Raw genomic sequence first — 20,330 nt, 5'->3', positions numbered from 1 at the left:
CGCATCCCCGGCCCCGCCCCTCACACAGAGCCGCATCCCCGGCCCCGCCCCTCACACAGAGCCGCATCCCCCGTGCCCCGCCCCTCACAGAGCCGCATCTCCGGGCCCCGCCCCTCACACGGAGCAGCATCCCGGGCCCCGCCCCTCACACGGAGCAGCATCCCGGGCCCCGCCCCTCACACGGAGCCGCATCCCGGGCCCCGCCCCTCACACGGAGTCGCATCCCCGGCCCCGCCCCTCACACGGAGCCGCATCCCGGGCCCCGCCCCTCACACGGAGTCGCATCCCCGGCCCCGCCCCTCACACGGAGCCGCATCCCGGGCCCCGCTCCTCACACGGAGCCGCATCCCCGGCCCCGCCCCTCACACGGAGCCGCATCCCCCGGGCCCCGCCCCTCACACGGAGCCGCATCCCGGGCCCCGCCCCTCACACGGAGCCGCATCCCGGGCCCCGCCCCTCACACGGAGCCGCATCCCCGGCCCCGCCCCTCACACGGAGCCGCATCCCCGGGCCCCGCCCCTCACACGGAGCCGCATCCCCGGCCCCGCCCCTCACACGGAGCAGCATCCCGGGCCCCGCCCCTCACACGGAGCCGCATCCCCGGCCCCGCCCCTCACACGGAGCCGCATCCCCGGCCCCGCCCCTCACACGGAGCAGCATCCCCCGGGCCCCGCCCCTCACACGGAGCCGCATCCCCGGCCCCGCCCCTCACACGGAGCCGCATCCCCGGCCCCGCCCCTCACACGGAGCCGCATCCCCGGCCCCGCCCCTCACACGGAGCCGCATCTCCGAGCCCCGCCCCTCAGAGTCGCATCTCCGGGCCCTGCCCCTCACTCCAGCAGTCATGACACGTTTGGTCAGAAAAGAGGATTCAGTGAGACGTGATCTAGGAAGTTGGCTGTTTGCGTCCACGAGTCTCCCTGGGGCTCGGCCGTGACTGTGGCCAGGCATCTAGCTGCTGCGGGGACTGTCCCCAGCCCCCAGTATCTGTCCTCTACCCTGCACACCAGAGCATCACGCTGACACTCCGGTGAGGTCATGCGCGGCTCCGGGGGACGGAGGAACACATTTCTTGTCACCGTTCTCCTGGCACGCCCTCTGTGCTGCTCTTCCCACTGGTGCACAGAGTTCGGGAGGCTTCTTAGGGCTTTAAGTGGATTGTCTAGACACCATCTTATTCTCTCGGTTTCTGTTCGGACGTTTCCTGGGCTCTCCCCCGCTGTGTACAGTTACGACGGTGCTGTACCGAACACTCCTGCACCGGTATCTTTACAGAATCGTGCAGATGTCCCTGCAGGTGAAACGCCTGGGAGAGAGCTGGGTCAGAGGGCCCACTCTGAATCTTAGTAGATACAGAGGACCCAAGGGCTCTGAGTGTCCCAGGAACCTCCTGACCGTATTCTACTGTCTCGGGGACAGACTCGGGCCCAGCACTGTGTGCCATGTGTGTCCCTGCTCTTGAGGAAAAGGACGATGGTGCACGTGGGAGGCCCACGGCCACGGCCCTTGTCAGCTGGGGTGGGTTCTGCGCGGATTTAGGACTGTGCTGCCATCGCCCCCTAGTGGCCAGCCGTGCATGCGGCCGGGACTCGGAGCCACTTACAAAGCGTAACAAAAATTCAGGGTTCACTACGAGAGAAGGGTTCTCGTTCATGGGCGGATCCTCAGAAGGTCTAGTCAGAGCACTGCGTTATCAGCTTGGCTCACGTCTCCAAGAACCCATGTATTTTAAACAGATTATCCCCAGACCCACCATGATCTCCCGCTGAGAGCTCCGTGTGAATGGGCATTCTTCCCGGGGGACACCCAGGACGCCCGGGGCGGTTAGAGACTCGCGGATGAGCAGCTTCTTTCCTTTCTGGGTCGTGAATGGTGGGGGTGAGAGCAGTGAGCGGGTCGGGCCACGCTCCGAGCTGTTCTGGAAGGTCTGGAGCAGCCGTGAAGGGCAGGCAGGGACGCGCGTTAGGAGTGGGTCACACTGGGCACCAGCGGTGGGCAGGGCAAGGGCGGCACTGTCCCCTCGGGACAGAGGACTGATGGGCGCCGTGTCCCCTGCAGACCCAGGTCGTCGTCGCTGCCGGAAGGAGCTCTCTGGGTGCCCGACTCTCCGGGGCGCTCCATGTCTACAGCCTCGGCAACGATTAGCGCTGCGCCCCACGCCCCGCCCCGCGGCATTGCCAGGGTTACCACCTCACGGACAAAGGGGCATGCACTCCACCCCCCACCCCCATCCCGTTTTCCCCTTAGTGCTTTAACGTGGCCCACCAGGAAGCCTAACAGGTGCATCAGCAAGTGTGTGACGTGTGACGCGTCACGGGGCTGCTAGGAGGGGAAGCTCTCGGAAGTGGCACGGAGGATCATGCCATGGCAGTCACCGGCCATCTCAGCGCAGCCACTGGGGCTTCCCTTGCCTGACGTCCTGCCTGTGCCCAGACTGTCGTGTGGCCTGCTGTCTTCCCGACGCCTGGAAAGGCCTCTGTGGCTCTCTGCAGAAAACCCCTGTATACTATTATTCCTTCTAAAAATGTCCTTTTAAAATTGGTAACCCACCCAGTCAGTGAAACAGAAAGCCCAGTATGGGGGGGTGGGTGGGAGGGAGAGGAACGGAGAGGGAGCCGGAAGTGTGGTGTGAGGGTGACCTCACCCCCCCCCCCAGGCCAGCTGAGGGGGGTCTGGCTTCTTCATGAGGGCCGCCCCCTTTGCTGTGGTCCCAGCAGGAAGTGTGGTGTGAGGGTGACCTCACCCCCCCCCAGGCCAGCTGAGGGGGGTCTGGCTTCTTCATGAGGGCCGCCCCCTTTGCTGTGGTCCCAGCAGGAAGGGCAAAGTGCAGAAACTGAAACTATCTCCTGCCGCTGCAGAGGCAGCTGCTCTAACGGGGGCTGACCTGCTGACCCTCCACTGGTCTGCAGTCACCTAGTGGCCACAGCTGAGCTGACAGCCTTCTGGCCCGAGCCCAGGGCCACTGTAGGGACCACGGTGGGTGGAACCGCTTGGCCTCCCCGGTCCTGGGCTTGAGGGTGGGTTGAGGTGTCATCTGCGTGTTGCACACCCAGGTACTGCACCCAGGTTTCAGTCTCAGCGCATGCAGTCCCATCTGTGCACATGGGCACCAGCTGACCTGTAACTACAGCAATGGGGGGGAGAGGTGACGTGGCACCCCCCCTCCAGTGTGTCCACACAGAGCAGACTGGTGGGGGACAGCTCTCCCGAGGAGTGAGGTTAAATGTCAGGGAGCGGCTAGGGTCCAGGCTGTGTGCCATGTGCTGGCACACGCGTGGGCGGCTAGTGCCCGGCGGGCTCCTCTTGCTGCACGCCCGCATGCCCGCCGGCCCTGCAGGAAGCACATGGCCCCTGGTTCCCTCTGGGCCCGTTACTGACAGCTCAGCTTCCTGAAGAATTAACGGGAAGGTGACCTTCAGGGGACGGGAACCCAGCGGTCCTCATGTGCAGTCAGTTGGGAGGCGTGACGCTGTGAGTGCAGAACAAACTCCGGGTGTGTTTCAGTGGGTCTGTCCCCAGGACGCAGACCCTCCCGCGGCCATTGCTGTGCCCAGCAGCTGAGCGTCCTCCTTCGCTAAGTGACAGGCTGAGTTTAAACGTGGTCATTTACTCGAGGGCTCCTTTTCCGCAGTGACTGAAAGCACCCGACAGCACGCTCCACAAGAGGCGAGTTAAAATAAGCTGGAAGCAAGGTTTTCACATAGGATGTCGTGTTTAACCCCATATTAAAGAATGATGCAAACTACTCATTTGGTCCAGCTCTGTGACAGACGTCCAACCTTGGCACACAGACACTAATCCAGGACAGCCTAATGTGCTCTCAACAGATGAAGATGAAATTCATTCCAATGGTTTTGAATGGAAATACCTAGAGTTTTAATCTCTCAGCGCAAATCTGAACTTACACAGTTGAACTCGGTTAGCTTTATTTCAAGTTGTCAGAACGCGGGAGTGGCTGGCATTGGTGCATGGTGCCGCAGACCTATCAGAGCAGCCAGGACTGAGGGGTCAGGGGACTCGGGTCTGAGTCCCCGTCCCAGGCTCTGTCCACCTGACCCCTCCACAGCTATTACTCCAGTCAGTCCTAAACGCAGAGGGCGAGTTTAGTATCGCCACGCCAAAGCATAAAGCTATGTACAACTCCTACAATAACTCACCTAAGTGGTTTTCCAGTGATCCTGTTGGGTGGTTATCAGTCTATGCAGAGAACAGAGCAGTGTTAACAGCACCCTAAAGCGCCACGCCCGCGAGACGCAGCCGGCCAGCCGGGTCCCTGCACTGGTGCGTGTGTGGGCTGCTCGCTGCCTCACACGACCCAGCGCCTGTTCTGTCTCCTGCTTCCCAAGGGAAGGCTGTGCTCAGTCTGCTGTAACTCAGTTTTGAAACCACGGAACTCTTATTTTTGGCACAGGTTCTTCTAGTTTAAGAGAATTTTTTTTCTATTAAAGACTTCATTTATTCAATTTTCAGAAAGGAGAGAGAGAGAAGGGGGAAGGAGCAGGAAGCATCCACTCCCGTATGTGCCTTGACTGGGCAAGCCCAGGGCTTTGAACCGGCGACCTCAGTGTTCCAGGTCGATGCTTTATCCCACTGCGCCACCACAGGTCAGGCTGTGTCAGAGAATCTTAACGTAAGGGGCACCCTGCTCGCGGCAAGCAGAGCTGGCTGGCGTGAGCTCACACCTGTCTCCCGCCTCGGGGCCTTCATCAGACGTGAGGTAGGTGTGTCATTCTCTCTGTTAACAACGACACGGCTCATCAGAAACAACTACTTTACCCAAAGCCACAAACTAACACCAGAAGGAAAAAGACCAAATCTATCTTAGGACTGATCTGTCAAACCAAATTCTGCTCTGGGGGGCCCAGCTGTCACAGTGAGAAGACAGTAGAGGCCCGAGCCAGCCGCAGAGCGCCTGTGGAATCTAAGTACTGTCCCCCAGACGCGCGATGCCGGAGGGCATCAGCCACAGCGCAGCGAGCTCCAGCCCCACGGTGAGCAGCCGCGTGGGCGCCCATGGCCCCCAGCTTCCCTCTGGGGGCTGGTCCTGGCCACCCCAGAGAGCAGAGAATGTCACCCTCTTCTTTCAGACCACCCGGCAGAGAGCATTTCTATTCCTGTCACCACCCACCTGGTGAGTGGCCAGGTGAATGCCATCAGGGTGCCGTCCGAGACTTTGCCCTTGGCCACCGGTTCTGCCCAGAGCGCCCGCTGTCAACAAGAGGGACGATGGAGCCAGTGTCTCACCTCCTGCTGGGGTGGGGAGGACACAGTAACCGGGCTGCACACACTTTCCTTCCTGGGAGGGGCAGCTCCCCCCACAGGTCAGGGGCGACCGGGCCTCCTCCGTCCCCGCCCCCACAGGCCGTAGGAGCACCTCGCGGCAGAAGCCAGGCTCAGGTGGAAAAAGCTAAACCTCAATGAACTGGAACCCCTATAAAGCTGATGTTGAATTACTTTTTTATTCTCCTTCTATAAAATGGAAGCGAACGTAAGAAAATAAGGCTATGTTGAAAATGGGCTTAAAGCACGAACTTCCCGAGCTTGTCTTAAGGCAGAGGTGCACTCGGGAGCTCTCTGTCGCCCGAGACAGAAATGGTCACCCCCGGAGAGCCGCAGTCCCGCCCCGAGGACAGGGCTCCCCGAGGACAGGGCTCCCCAAAACCAGCCTCGTCTCCGGTGCGCCCCCTTCTGGCCGCACTGGGCCTGCCGGGCGCCTTCCCGACACGTGGGAACTAGACCCTCCACGGCTCACGTGTGTACACAGACAGCGCTTTCCGTTGGCAGAAAATAGAATTTTGGCTTTTTACAAAGCAAGTACTTTGGTTTACTGAACTCTGAAGACGAGATGAGGGTCAGTACCGTCACTGCCCTAACCATCTTACCAGACAACACAATTTAAATATAAGTGGTTTTTTTCCCCAAGTCTTTGACTAAAAAAAGCATCAGGTTTCCGTGTGACGACCGCAGAAGAGTCCGTTGTCACCGGTTTGCGAGGACGCCCCTGCCTGACCCCAGTCCGTCGGGCCTGAGGCCGTGTTTCACGTCCATCCTCCTGTCGGCCTGCAGGGTCTTCCTAGGCAAGGGGGCCATCTGGAAAAAGCAGGGAGAGAGTCAGTCTGTCTGAAGAGGGAGGCACCAGTCAGCAAGCTCTGACGTGACCCCGAGTGGCCCACCGGCCGCCGCGTCAGTCTGCTCAGCGCTCAGCCCAGTGCCGTCACCGCTGGGCAGACAGGTGAGAAAAAGGGGATTCTCTCAGTGAGAACACGGTTTCCTGCAGTTCGGTGTTGGCTGTGCAGCCTGCGGCAAACCCACGGCCCCGTCTAGACTCAGGGTGTGGTCGGAGTGGCAGCCTGGGGTCAGGGCCCCGCCCAGGTGACCGTGGCTTCCGTCAGGGCGGGGTCAGGTGACCTTGGCTTCCGTCGGGGCGGGCACAGCGCTCCCATGCTCCCACCCCTCACTCAGCTGTCTCCCACTAAACCCACAGGGTCCACAGAGGGGAAACAGGGCGGCTTTGGGAAATGACGTAACTGCTCAGGGTCACAGCGCCCAGGCCGAGTGACCTCAGAGCCCACGGCTGTGGCCACGCCGCTCTCCGGGGGTGCCCCCCCTTCGTACCAGAGGAGGCAGAGGCGCTTCGAGCTGCCGCCCGAGGAAGGACAGCAGCCGCCTCCAGACGAGGCCGCTGCCCATGAACATGATCCCTGTGACCAGCCAGAACACCCTGTGGTCCTGCAAGAGAGCACAGGTCACTCAGTCGCAGCGGGCGCAGTGCTTACCGCTGACGTCTCCTCTGCGGCTGCGCGGCGCCTGAGAGCCGCGAGTGGGCCCCACAGCCTGTCCTGGGAGGGACCGGACACGCAGCACAGATGGAGGCCAGGAGATAAATCAGGCTCGCAGGCGTTCTAACCACCAGAGGCCAAGCCCCGCCCGCCTCACCCCCGCACAGTGCACAGCAGGCAGCACGGGGCACCGCCGGCTGCAGCGCTCGCTTTGGGGGCCGCTCCCAAATGAGCTAAGGTGCTCTGGGCATCACAGCGCCCCTGCGTATGTTACCCTGTAAGGGACGCAGTGACGTCCGTGGAATGCCGTGAGACCCACTCTTAGGCTGTCCTGACCCTTTCCTGCATAGAAACTGTCAGGTAACATAACAATCCAGGTAATGAAAGAACTGTGGTCTGGGGACGCGGTGAGAGCATCACTGACAGCATCTCGGACCAATCAGGTCCAGGAGCCTCAGGCTCACTGCGTCTCCCTCACTGTCATGTGTGGAGGACGGCCGTTCTGGGGCTCGAACGAGGGGCAGGAGCTGCAGGTCTGAACATGTCTAGGTGTTTACAGGCACAGAGAGGTAGAAACACTACATGAGACAAACACCTGAGCCGCATTCAACAGTTACCTTTTCCACCTTACACACAGATTCAACTCAGGGTCTGCAGGTTCTCATCTCGTTCGTAGCCTGGGACTGCCTGTGTCATGTTTACGGCATGCGCTCGTGTACGGAGTCACAGAGTTTAGTTACTCCCACAGGGAGGAAATCCCAACTACAGCTGCCATTACTGCATTACTGGGTATTAGCCACGGCTTGGTTAGCTCCAGTGATGGAGAGCTCACTCCCACCACAAGGTAGTTTGTGACACAAAAGATCAGTGATCACTGATGGAAATTCATATCACATGCTAACACTTCCTTTTTAAAATCTACTTTAAAAACTGGCCTTCAAAACGTTAAAAAATAAACTCCTAGATTATTGAAAAACATAGTCTCACCTCTTCAAGGGAAGATTCCAAATTCATTCCAAAAGCAACTCCGATGAGCCCGAAGAGAGAGAGAGAGAAGGTGCCCATGGTCAGCTGCAGGTTCAGCCTCATCATGACGTTGCGGTGGCTGCAGAGGGCAGTGTGGTCAACCAGGCCCGCCCACGTCCACGCTGTGGTGACGGTGACGACGGTGGCCCCCCACAGGGAGACCTCGGGGGTGTCCCGCGGCGCCCACACACCTGTCCAGGTTGATGAAGATGACGCTCTGCGAGTCCTCGATGAGCGCTCGCAGCCCCCGCGCCGCGTGGGACAGGTCCTCGGCCAGGCGGTAGCAGTTGTCCAGCAGCAGCTCCATCTCCTCCGCGTGGTCGATGCCGGCGCTGCTCTGCTCCCTCCAATCACAGGAGCGACACTTGGGACCAGTCCACACCCTCCTCTGCCCTTCCTACCGCGTGACGGGGCCTGGCCACCACACAGGTGAGTCCCTGCACAGGCCCCACCCGACTGCAGTCACAGGGACACCAGGCGTGTGAATGCGACACACTGGTGCCCACCAGCAAACCCGGTGAAACACCACCGGAGACGGGAAGTGAACGTACAGCGCTCGTCCCTCCCCAGTGCCCGTGCGTCCGGTTCACCGACGCTGATGCGGGCACCTGGTTCCCACCCCTCCCCCACACCCCCCACCCAGGAGCCCGGGGAAGGCAGGACTCGGTCAGACGCCCATGCTGCCAGGCCCAGCAGGACAACAGGCCGACTGAGCAACCGGACAGGCTGACAGGTGCGCTCACGTTCCTGCTAGCAGAGCTTTCTGCTCAAACAGCCCCTCTTCTCCTAACACTTCCTTACGGGACCGCAGAGAACGGTTAATGGTCTGTACTGACTGCGTGAACCACGCACAGTAACTTCTGTCCCGGTCTACAGAGAACAGAGTGCAGTCCTCCGAGCCCCTGAGCAGCAAACACTAACTCGAGTGGGCACAGGGGAGCCTCCAGGAGGTGAAAGGCGGTGTCCTCCGTGAGGACCCGAGCGAGGACGCAGACTGTCCCACGGGAGCCAGCAGCGGCCGGGCACTTACAGGACCTCCGGGTCGCTCCACTTGGTGAGACACAGCTCCTCCAGCATCTCCTCGTCATCCAGGATCTCCAGGATCGACTCTCGGAACACTCTGATGTCTGTCTCCAGCTCGGAGAGGCTGCAAGAGCAGTTCAGAGACGTGACCAATCACAACTCCACAGAAACGTGTCCCTGTAAGAGGAGCCTCCTGGGTACCTTGCTGAGTGCACCACACACACCCTCATGGCGAACACCAAAGTGTGAACAGTGCAGGGGAAGGGCCAGCTCCAAACCACAGCCTCCCCCCCCCTGTGCCCACAGCACGGAGCTGCACACGCTCCTCACACCTGTGCCCACAGCACGGAGCTGCACACGCCCCCCCCCCCCCCCGCACCCACAGCACGGAGCTGCACACACAGCACGGGGCTGCACACGCCCCCCCCCCCCACAGCACGGAGCTGCACACACAGCACGGAGCTGCACACGCCCCCACCTGCGCCCACAGCACGGAGCTGCACACGCCCCCCCCCCTGCACCCACAGCACGGAGCTGCACACACAGCACGGGGCTGCACACGCCCCCACCTGCGCCCACAGCACGGGGCTGCACACGCCCCCACCTGTCCACACAGCACGGGGCTGCACACGCCCCCACCTGTGCACACAGCACGGGCTGCACACGCCCCCACCTGTGCACACAGCACGGGCTGCACACGCCCCCACCTGTGCACACAGCACGGGCTGCACACGCCCCCACCTGTGCACACAGCACGGAGCCGCACACGCCCCCACCTGTGCACACAGCACGGGGCTGCACACGCCCCCACCTGTGCACACAGCACGGGGCTGCACACGCCCCCACCTGTGCACACAGCACGGGGCTGCACACGCCCCCACCTGTGCACACAGCACGGGGCTGCACACGCCCCCACCTGTGCACACAGCACGGGGCTGCACACGCCCCCACCTGTGCACACAGCACGGGGCTGCACACGCCCCCACCTGTGCACACAGCACGGGGCTGCACACGCCCCCACCTGTGCACACAGCACGGGGCTGCACACGCCCCCACCTGTGCACACAGCACGGGGCCGCACACGCCCCCACCTGTGCACACAGCACGGGCTGCACACGCCCCCACCTGTGCACACAGCACGGGGCCGCACACGCCCCCCCACACCCCCTCGCTCAGCGTCACCGAGGCTGTTCTACTCTGGCAGCACTGACAGGAAGTCGTTACCACCAGCAAGCCTGGCTGGTGTCTTAAAAACAGGCAACAGTCACACTGCTTTGTGTCTGGGTTTACGCTGAACACCTCTCCATTAAGCGAAGGACAGGGGACAAGGACACCGCTCACCTCTTGCCATTCTGCAGCAGGACGTGCAGTTTGCTCCTGTCCACGGAGGAGTGCTTGGGGTCCACCAGAGCTTCCAGCGTGTCGAGGATCTGTGGCTCCAGCAGACTCAGTTTCCCCTGAAGCGTGCCGATCTAGGACACAACGTGACCTCTCATCAGAACTAAAACAACGGTTTTGGGGACACTTGAGTCCTCTGACTGAACACAGAAGTGCCATGCTGGGACGTGTGACCCTCAGCGCACGGCCCTGCTGGGTGCCTGTCCCGGACGGCACAGAACTCCCTCTCCCGGGCGAGGAGATGGCCGTGCATCCTGCTGTGAGCAGAGCAGTGACACCCACAGTCTCCCCTACAGACACTTGTTAGGAAAGGAATAGGGGAGTCATTAGCTAAAATAAAACCCACCATTCTGTGGTGAAAACCCAAGCTGCCCACTAGTGAACAATCCTTCTGTTCTTTGTAAACAGAGTACAGTTTACAAAACTCTTTGAAAACCAAACTGTAACTTGGGACTTGAGACAATAAAGTCAATCAGTCTTCTGAATGATCAGCCCTGAAACACAGTAAATAAAATTGCTCTAAGGGTAGCCAACTTGAAACGGGCCTCCCGCCTGTCAGAAGGGACTCAGCGAGACGCCAGGTGCCGCAGCCGAGACTCAGTCACCCGACTGGGCCCAGAGCTTGAGAACCGAGTCGTTCTCCACCAGGACACTTAGTGTTGTGTCTGGAGGAGGAGCGCGCCATGGAAACAGCACCCGCCCGTCTTCCGACACAGCAGCATTTTAACCAGAGCAGATTCCAGAGGCGAAACCAGCGCTCACCCTGTATTGCAGGAGTGCTTCTATCGCTCTGAACTCGAAAGGCAGAGGGTCGGTGAGGAGCTGGCCCTCTCCCGCCAGCTGCGAAGGGAGTTCCCGGAACAGCCACCGCTCCAGATTCAAGTTACGGTAGTCTAGTATCAGAAGACACTCTGGAGTTATCACAGCCTTCAGATACTGCGGGGAAACAGGACAGACGTCAGCGCACACACCGGCCCCTGCACATACACACACACATACAAGTTTATCGAGCCGCAGGAAATAGTAATGCTCATAAAACAGGCTTTCCTGCTCTCGGGTCTGATTACGCCTAAACCTAGTCACTGTTCCTTTGTTTTGTTTTCACACGTCTTATTTTTAAAGGAAGGAAGCCTAAAATACAGGCACATCTCCACCCCTCAGACGCACTCTCGACAGAACTGGAGTTAAACAAATATGTGTTAAGACTTCCAGGGTAATCGTGGGAAAAGCTCGTTCACGCAGCACTGTTGACAGCAGCGGACACACGGAGCGACCGGAGGGTCCGTCAGAAGACGCGTGGACGAGGCCTGGCCGTTTGGGACAGAGGGACGGGCCCAGAGGCGACGACGCTGAGAGGAATAGGCCAGCCAGAGAAAGGCAACTGCTACGTGGCTTCTCTGATGCGTGCACTCCATAAAACAAAGGGACGAACAGTATAGACACTCAGACACAGAGAACAGACTGATGATGGCTGCCGGCCGGGAGGGGGCCAGGCAGAGGGCTGAAAAGGGGGAGGGGATTAAGGACAAACCGCCAGGAATATATAAAAGCAGCCGCGGGGATGTGAGGCACAGCACGGTGAACGCAGTCAGTAATCAGGTAACAGCCGTCAGGCAGCTGCCAGACTTGAGGGGCGAGTTCTACACTCGTCTAATCCCTGTGGTAACCCCGACACTAACACGTCGGCTGTCATTAAATTCTTTTTATTCTAAAGAATTATGTAAAAAACAAAAACAAAATGAAACCCACTATGAAATCAGAAATTTATTCTAAAGGAAGGACGGCATGTTCAATGCTCGAAAGTGACACAGGCGGTGTGGCCACTGTCAGTGACACGATGATCAGACTGGGTTTGTTTCTACATTTCCCCCAACACTATGAAAATTTTTACACAGAAAACGTATACAGTGAATCCCTATGCACAATCCATTTCTACAATTACAATTCTACTGCATCTGCTTCTGACAAGGAGCAGTTTCTCCATCTGTCCATCAGAGAGACCGTTTCTCAAGGCGCCAGCTCCTGATGACAGGAGTGAAGAGTGTCCCCTGGAGAAAACCAGTAAGGAGAAGACTGCTTCCACTTTTTATTCATTAACTCCAGACAGATGGACAAAAACCGGCCATCAGAGACTCTCTGAACAGAGCCAGTCCCGTGTCTGCTGCGGGGCCGACACCCCGTGTCCTGCACCTCCTCATCGCGTCCTGAGCCCCGACCTGCACCTCCTCATCGCGTCCTGAGCCCCGACCTGCACCTCCTCATCACCCCGACCTGCACCTCCCCATCGCGTCCTGAGCCCCGACCTGCACCTCCTCATCGCGTCCTGAGCCCCGACCTGCTCCTCCTCATCGCGTCCTGAGCCCCGACCTGCACCTCCTCATCGTGTCCTGAGCCCCGACCTGCACCTCCCCATCGCGTCCTGAGCCCCGACCTGCACCTCCTCATCGCATCCTGAGCCCCGACCTGCTCCTCCTCATCGCGTCCTGAGCCCCGACCTGCACCTCCTCATCGCCCCGACCTGCTCCTCATCGCGTCCTGAGCCCCGACCTGCACCTCCTCATCGCGTCCTGAGCCCCGACCTGCACCTCCTCATCGCGTCCTGAGCCCCGACCTGCTCCTCCTCATTGCGTCCTGAGCCCCGACCTGCTCCTCCTCATCGCGTCCTGAGCCCCGACCTGCACCTCCTCATCGCGTCCTGAGCCCCGACCTGCACCTCCTCATCGCGTCCTGAGCCCCGACCTGCACCTCCTCATCGCGTCCTGAGCCCCGACCTGCTCCTCCTCATCGCGTCCTGAGCCCCGACCTGCTCCTCCTCATCGCGTCCTGAGCCCCGACCTGCACCTCCTCATCGCCCTGACCTGCACCTCCTCATCGCGTCCTGAGCCCCGACCTGCTCCTCCTCATCGCGTCCTGAGCCCCGACCTGCACCTCCTCATCGCATCCTGAGCCCCGACCTGCACCTCCTCATCGCCCCGACCTGCACCTCCTCATCGCGTCCTGAGCCCCGACCTGCACCTCCTCATCGCCCCGACCTGCACCTCCTCATCGCGTCCTGAGCCCCGACCTGCACCTCCTCATCGCCCCGACCTGCACCTCCTCATCGCGTCCTGAGCCCCGACCTGCTCCTCATCGCGTCCTGAGCCCCGACCTGCACCTCCTCATCGCGTCCTGAGCCCCGACCTGCTCCTCCTCATCGCGTCCTGAGCCCCGACCTGCACCTCCTCATCGCGTCCTGAGCCCCGACCTGCACCTCCTCATCGCGTCCTGAGCCCCGACCTGCTCCTCATCGCGTCCTGAGCCCCGACCTGCACCTCCTCATCGCGTCCTGAGCCCCGACCTGCTCCTCATCGCGTCCTGAGCCCCGACCTGCACCTCCTCATCGCGTCCTGAGCCCCGACCTGCACCTCCTCATCGCCCCGACCTGCACCTCCTCATCGCGTCCTGAGCCCCGACCTGCACCTCCTCATCGCCCCGACCTGCACCTCCTCATCGCGTCCTGAGCCCCGACCTGCTCCTCCTCATCGCGTCCTGAGCCCCGACCTGCACCTCCTCATCGCCCCGACCTGCACCTCCTCATCGCGTCCTGAGCCCCGACCTGCACCTCCTCATCGCGTCCTGAGCCCCGACCTGCTCCTCATCGCGTCCTGAGCCCCGACCTGCACCTCCTCATCGCGTCCTGAGCCCCGACCTGCTCCTCCTCATCGCGTCCTGAGCCCCGACCTGCACCTCCTCATCGCGTCCTGAGCCCCGACCTGCACCTCCTCATCGCGTCCTGAGCCCCGACCTGCACCTCCTCATCGCGTCCTGAGCCCCGACCTGCTCCTCCTCATCGCGTCCTGAGCCCCGACCTGCTCCTCATCGCGTCCTGAGCCCCGACCTGCTCCTCCTCATCGCGTCCTGAGCCCCGACCTGCACCTCCTCATCGCGTCCTGAGCCCCGACCTGCTCCTCCTCATCGCGTCCTGAGCCCCGACCTGCTCCTCATCGCGTCCTGAGCCCCGACCTGCTCCTCCCCATCGCGTCCTGAGCCCCGACCTGCTCCTCCCCATCGCGTCCTGAGCCCCGACCTGCACCTCCTCATCGCCCCGACCTGCTCCTCATCGCGTCCTGAGCCCCGACCTGCACCTCCTCATCGCCCCGACCTGCTCCTCCTCATCGCTTCCTGAGCCCCGACCTGCACCTCCTCATCGCCCCGACCTGCACCTCCTCATCGCGTCCTGAGCCCCGACCTGCACCTCCTCATCGCCCCGACCTGCTCCTCATCGCGTCCTGAGCCCCGACCTGCACCTCCTCATCGCCCCGACCTGCTCCTCCTCATCGCTTCCTGAGCCCCGACCTGCACCTCCCCATCACCCCGACCTGCACCTCCTCATCGCGTCCTGAGCCCCGACCTGCACCTCCCCATTGCGTCCTGAGCCCCGACCCTCACCACGATGAACGCTCACGCTACTTCTGACTCACTAGGGAAAGTCAGTATCTGGCGTACTCTCAGCAGGCAGGGAAGAAGCAGACTTCAGAAAGCTTCCAGAAACCAGAGGTGCAGGCAAACAGTGAGGGTGGACGCCGCGTCAGCACAGAGCAGGGTCTGCCCCCCGGCGTACAGCGCCAGGCGCAGTGCGCCCTCCTCGCGTGGCACATTATAAATGTCCCGTGTGTCACGGCGCTCTCATTCCTGGCTCCCTCTCCCCTCGGTGCTGACCACAGCAGCCGGAAGCCCCCCGCCCGGGGCTGCAGTCGGCAGATGCGGTGGGCAAACCCTTTACCTCCATTCTCATGATGACCCTGTTGTTTCTGGTGGTGATGCTCATTAAGTGCTGAAACCTCAAATCTCTGGCTTGAAGACCTAATTCTTGATACAAGTCAGTCTTCTTCCTTTCTGTAAAAGAAACATTTTCAGTAAGCAGAGTGGCTACATGAATCAGCTGACAGGTGTAAATCTCTGAGCAGACACTGAAGAAAGACCCTCATGCACGCGTCACGCACACAAATGGCGCTCTACTCAAACACGACACCGTCCTGGTTTCCACCAGACTCACTAGTGTAGAAAACTGATTGAGAATAAACTTAGATACTCACCAAAAGAGGAAACATTTCCTTCTTTGTCAAATTTTGTCTGAAGATAGATAAAAACAAAGTATTATTTTCTCTCAAATTAGTATGCGATTCTTCTCACAAACACTGAAACACAGACATAACCTACAACCACCCTTCTCTAGGTTTGTCAGTTACGAGTTAGGGGTTAACCCCCTTTCCTCACTGGCAAATCTGACAGCATTCACCTCCTATCACGGTTCCTGGGAATGTGACCAAGCTGTCCCCAGGCAGCACTGCGAATCCCAGAGGGGCCAGTGATGGGGAGGCTGCCCTGCGTATCCCAGAGGGGCCAGTGATGGGGGGGCTGCCTGCACACCTGGTGGGAAGCCCAAGCTCTGCCTTCCCCTCCATGGGGGCTCCCGGAGCTGGCGTTCTCCCATGGGGACCCTGCGGGTGCCTCTGAGACGGTGACAAGAGATCCTGGCCCTGGAGGGCATGGGACCTTAAGCCCAGGTGGCCCTCACACTCACCTTTGAGAATGTCACCTCCCTGCACCTGAGCTGTGACACAGGGGACAGAGCAGGCCCTGGATTGCAGCAAGGGTGTTTTTATTAATTTTAGAGAGAGAGATATGTTGATCTACTTATTTACGCATTCTTTGGTGGATTCTTGTATGTGCCCTGATCGGGGATCGAACCTGGGCCATCCTTACGCCGGGCCGACACTCCTATCCCCTGAGCAACCAGCCAGGGCCTACATATATCAATAGTATGTTCTGCCTGTTCACACCCTCTTGTTACTTTATGCCATTTTTTCCTGAACCATTTCAGAGGGAGTTGCAGAGATCATGACCTTCAAAGCGTGCACTCTTAAACACGACATCGTGCTGCCTTCCAAATGCTCCTGCAGGTGTGACGCTGCCCAGCATGGGGCCACGCCCCTCTACGGCTAAGGACGTCGAGGGTTCACAAGGAGATCCGGAAGGCAGGATGGCCCCGTTTTACTGCGCTTGGCCTGATCACACCTCACAGATTATCTCCGAGGTACGGCAGTACCTGAGTAGGACGCTGACCCGCTCTAGTGTTAAAGCGGGGGTCGTTAGCCAAGTCTCACTGGCTAAGCAAGACATGGAGACCACAGGCCTGCAAGTGTAGTGATTCATTATAAAGCAAAAAATAAGTCAATCTGGGCCGACCGGTCCAACCCAGATGACCCAGGATCAGAAGTCCTTTCTGAGAGTTACCGAATGTGTAGCAAATACTCACCACAGTAAACACCGGGGCTACACTGGCTAGCGTGGCCTGGGAGACGTCAGAAGTCCGCAGCTGGTGCATTTCACCTGAAGAATGAATTAGAGAAGTCTCTGTCATCATACCACTGGTTTTCACACGTAGATTAGTTACAACTCTCATACGTGGTCTCTAGACTATTTTTTTTTTAATTTTTTGAACCTTTTTTCCTGAGGAAAAAAAGAAACACCCACTTGTGCATTTTAATATTTGTAGGTGATTATGTTAGACTAAAGAGGGAATGATTTTATAAAATGGCTTAGCAGTAGAACAATGATAAATTCTAACCACCCTTTTCCTTTCGAATTATCTCAGAGTTGGATGAATAAATGAATGACAGTGTTCTGAGATGAAAAGAAAATGTTCTCTTTTTTTTTGTATTTTTCTGAAGCTGGAAACGGGGAGAGACAGTCAGACAGACTCCCGCATGCGCCCGACCGGGATCCACCCGACCGGGATCCACCCGGCACGCCCACCAAGGGGCGACGCTCTGCCCACCAGGGGGCGTCGCTCTGTTGCGACCAGAGCCTGTTCTTTTCTTTTTGGGGAGCATAATTTTAAAAGGCTCTTCATGCAAATGACATTGGTATATATAGGTATTTTAGTAAACAGAGACCAAAGCACCCCTGACTTCTCAAGCGTTCCAACATCAGGATTATTTGCTTGACCTACAAATTATGAAACCTACAGGCTTTACTTCTTTGTAATAAATTAAAAAAAAAAGTTTAAAACACGTCACTAGATCGAGCTGAAGTGAACGCCGAAGCATCGTCAAGTAAATTTCGTATTTAACGAAAAAACACTGTTGAACAAGACACTTAAGTCCTTCCTGTTCCGGACGCTGCAGGGGTCGCGCAGTCAGTCAATCAGCACCTGCGGCTCGCTGCTAGCCTTTTGCAGAATACAAACTCCGTTCTCAGGGTCGGTGGAGAAGGGGTGTCCGTCTGAGCGATGATAAATCAGCAGCTGCTCATCAGCCACACGACCGAGATTGAATCTCAGGGGTTGTCCCTAAACTCGTGATGGGCTGAATGAAGCCCGGGGTCACAGCACGATCGGAAGAGCGAGCAGGGGATGCACCCCATCCTGAGGCCATGCCCCGAGCTGGGGGTGGGGTGGGGGGCACGGCTGAGGACCCCCCCCCCCCGGCCGCACCGGAGCCCTCGCTGTCGGCTGCACTTGGATCTTTCTTCCGGAGCAGCTCTGACCACGTGCGTCCCCACCGCGTTAACCTGGGCACACGGAGCCGCGCGCGCCAGGAAGGGGAACTAACTATCTCTCTCTCTCTCTCTCTCTCTCTCTCTCTCTCTCTCTCTCTCTCCCTTTCTCTCTCACACACACACACACACACACACGTGTCAGGTGCACCGGCCCAGCCGTGACTCCCCACCAGGGGGACATAGGGAGGACCCCGGGTTTAAGCCCAGAGCTGCACAGGGACGGGGAGGAGGCCGGGACTGGGTCCGGCACGGGCTGAGCGGCGGCCCGGAGGCCCCGGCGAGGCCGTACCTGCCAGGCGGGGCCCGCGGCGTGCGCACGGCGGCGCGGCCCGGCTCCCTCCCAGAAGCCCGGAGGCCAGGCCCCAGGCCAGAGCGCGCGGGCGGCGCCGCAGCAGCCGGGGCAGGCTCCGCAGGCACTCCATGGCGCTGCAGCGAGGCGGGGCAAGCAGCGCGAGCCCAGCCCGTCATGCCGGACACTGGCCGGTCAAACGGCGCTGCGCGATCCCGCGCGGCCGCGCGCGGTCCGACTCTGCCGACTGCGCCTGCGTCGCGCGCGCCGCGCCTGCGCCTGCCTTCCCGCGCATGCTCGAAGGGGACCTCTGGGGGACGCGCTCCTGTCCCGCACTGGTGACGTCACAGCGACGCGCTCCGGTGGGCGGGGTGTGTCTACCTGCGCGAGCTGAAGAGTGCTGCCCAGATTTGACCTCGGGTCTCCTGTGTCGTTTAGTATTATTTTTTGTCTTTTGAGCATTTAGTTCCGATTCTTACACGTCGACAGAGGGTGATAGTATTGCAAGGGAACGGTTATAGGGATGGATGCAGCCGGTCCTTTAAAGGTGGAATGGGAAACATTTTCTACATTTAATACACATATGGATCGATGATGTTCTATTAATTAGCAGAAGACTTTCCCATTCTTGGCTTCACCGGTGGTGTCCCTCAGTGTCATCATGTGACTCGTTCCTCTATTCCCAGCACGTCTCAGCACTGGGTGGTCAGACTCAGGTGGACTTTTCTGGCATGGCTGTGCAGACACGTGGTAGTGTGTCCTTCCCTGGGAGGAGGCTGACGTCCCACTGTCCCCTGTTTGTGATGTTTGGAAAAACTGCGACACCCTCAACTTTATCGTTCCTTCCGCACCTCCAAGCCAGGATGAGAAACCCCCATGGGCCTGTGATTCCCCGGCACTGTGGCTCACATCGCAGTCAGGATGGCTGCTTGATCCTGACCTTTTATTTATGACCCCTTTTCGAAATGACTTTGCTCCTTAGAATCTTCTAAAGACAATCAATGGGGCTTTCTTTTTCGTATTTGTGTGAATTTATTAATAAAAATATATTTGGTGTGTTTCAAGAAATGGATACTTATAGTATTTTTGTTTGTGTGTGTGTGTGTGTTTTAGGTCTGGAATAAGACGGATTTTTCAATGCAGGAAAGTTGATTAGATTAGACAAGTTTTGCCTGACCAGGCGGTGGCGCAGTGGATAGAGCGTGGGACTGGGATGCGGAAGGACCAAGGTTGGAGACCCTGAGGTCATAAAAGATGAGACAAGTTTTCCCTAAGGATTGGGGGACACAGGCAGCAAGGGGAAGAAGGGTTTGAAGGCAGTCTTGACCTGCACAGTCTTGTGATAACCTAGAAGTGTGATCTATGGGTCTGATCAGAGCTGTTATGATGAGAGCTAGTTGAGTGGTTGGTCTATTGCTCCAGCAGATTTTGGGGAAAAAAATTTTTTTTAAGTATTTGAAATATATATGTTTGGCTTAACACTTGTCCTTTCCATCTGAGGTTTCTTTCTTTCAACCTTAAAATTTATCTCCGTTTTGACTCAAATATTTTCCCCTCTCCGTTTTTATCACTCCGATTGCTCTAGTTCTAGCCTCAGTATTGGAAAATTTAAAATAAACGGCCATATATATATATATATATATGCACACATATATGATATATACTGCTTACAAAAATTAGGGGATATTTTATCGCTTCATATTCATTTTTGAAATATCCCCTAAACCTTTTCTGGCTGCCTCCAGGGAGTTGAAACAGCTGGTCCAATCGCAAACCCCTCTTCAGCTGCACCTGTTCTATTTACCCCACGTATTTGTCCCAATTATCCCATTTTATGCCTAATAGTTCTACCATTTTAGTTTCATATTTTTCTGATTCAGATCGCTGGTGTCATCCTTCGTGTTCTTAAATGTGTTTCTTATTCTTATTTTAAAACCTCGGGCCGGTCAGCTCTACCCCTTCAGTTTCAGAGGGTAGGTGTTGAGTCCTGGTTTTGTGATAGCAGTTGCACTCCTCAGACACCTGGTTACGTGGTCCGTGGACTCCTGTTCCCCTGGCGTTTCAGCTACTCTGGTCAATATTCCTCCAGCCGGGTTCCTGCCTTGGGGAAGAGGCCTTAAGGAAAGGGAACAGTCACCTGGCCACCCCGGGGGGGGGGGTGTGTGTGCAGAGGGGGAGGAGGAGAGTGGATGGGGCAGATGGTCCCTCTGCAGTTGTTGTTTTTTTCTTAAATAATCTGACCAATGTCTAGTTTTATTTTTTTTTATAAATAA

General features: G+C 58.3%; 2 protein-coding genes across 3 annotated transcripts in view; one reads left to right on the top strand and one right to left on the bottom strand.

Annotated features, from left to right (window-relative positions):
* Positions 1 to 3,745, top strand: part of GPLD1 (glycosylphosphatidylinositol specific phospholipase D1) — a 52,410-nt gene extending 48,665 nt beyond the window's left edge. For both annotated transcript variants that reach the window (XM_066352773.1, XM_066352774.1), the window contains one exon: positions 2,059 to 3,745. In XM_066352773.1, the coding sequence (XP_066208870.1) occupies positions 2,059 to 2,145 (87 nt within the window). In that variant the 3' untranslated portion in view covers positions 2,146 to 3,745. The remainder of the gene's footprint in view (positions 1 to 2,058) is intronic.
* A 1,695-nt stretch (positions 3,746 to 5,440) lies between these two features.
* On the bottom strand, positions 5,441 to 18,305 carry MRS2 (magnesium transporter MRS2). The gene is made up of 11 exons (XM_066352811.1): positions 18,058 to 18,305; positions 16,525 to 16,598; positions 15,302 to 15,338; positions 14,989 to 15,101; positions 10,989 to 11,162; positions 10,170 to 10,300; positions 8,836 to 8,952; positions 7,997 to 8,149; positions 7,767 to 7,884; positions 6,616 to 6,729; positions 5,441 to 6,090 (listed from the first exon to the last, which is right to left on the bottom strand). Exons 1-11 carry the CDS (start codon positions 18,188 to 18,190, stop codon positions 5,980 to 5,982), a joined length of 1,275 nt encoding a protein of 424 aa, XP_066208908.1. The 5' UTR covers positions 18,191 to 18,305; the 3' UTR covers positions 5,441 to 5,979.
* Positions 18,306 to 20,330: the final 2,025 nt, after the last annotated feature.

Source organism: Saccopteryx leptura, chromosome 11 (genome assembly GCF_036850995.1).
Source record: "Saccopteryx leptura isolate mSacLep1 chromosome 11, mSacLep1_pri_phased_curated, whole genome shotgun sequence".
NCBI lineage: Eukaryota > Metazoa > Chordata > Mammalia > Chiroptera > Emballonuridae > Saccopteryx > Saccopteryx leptura.
This window is presented reverse-complemented; position numbering and strand designations above follow the sequence as displayed.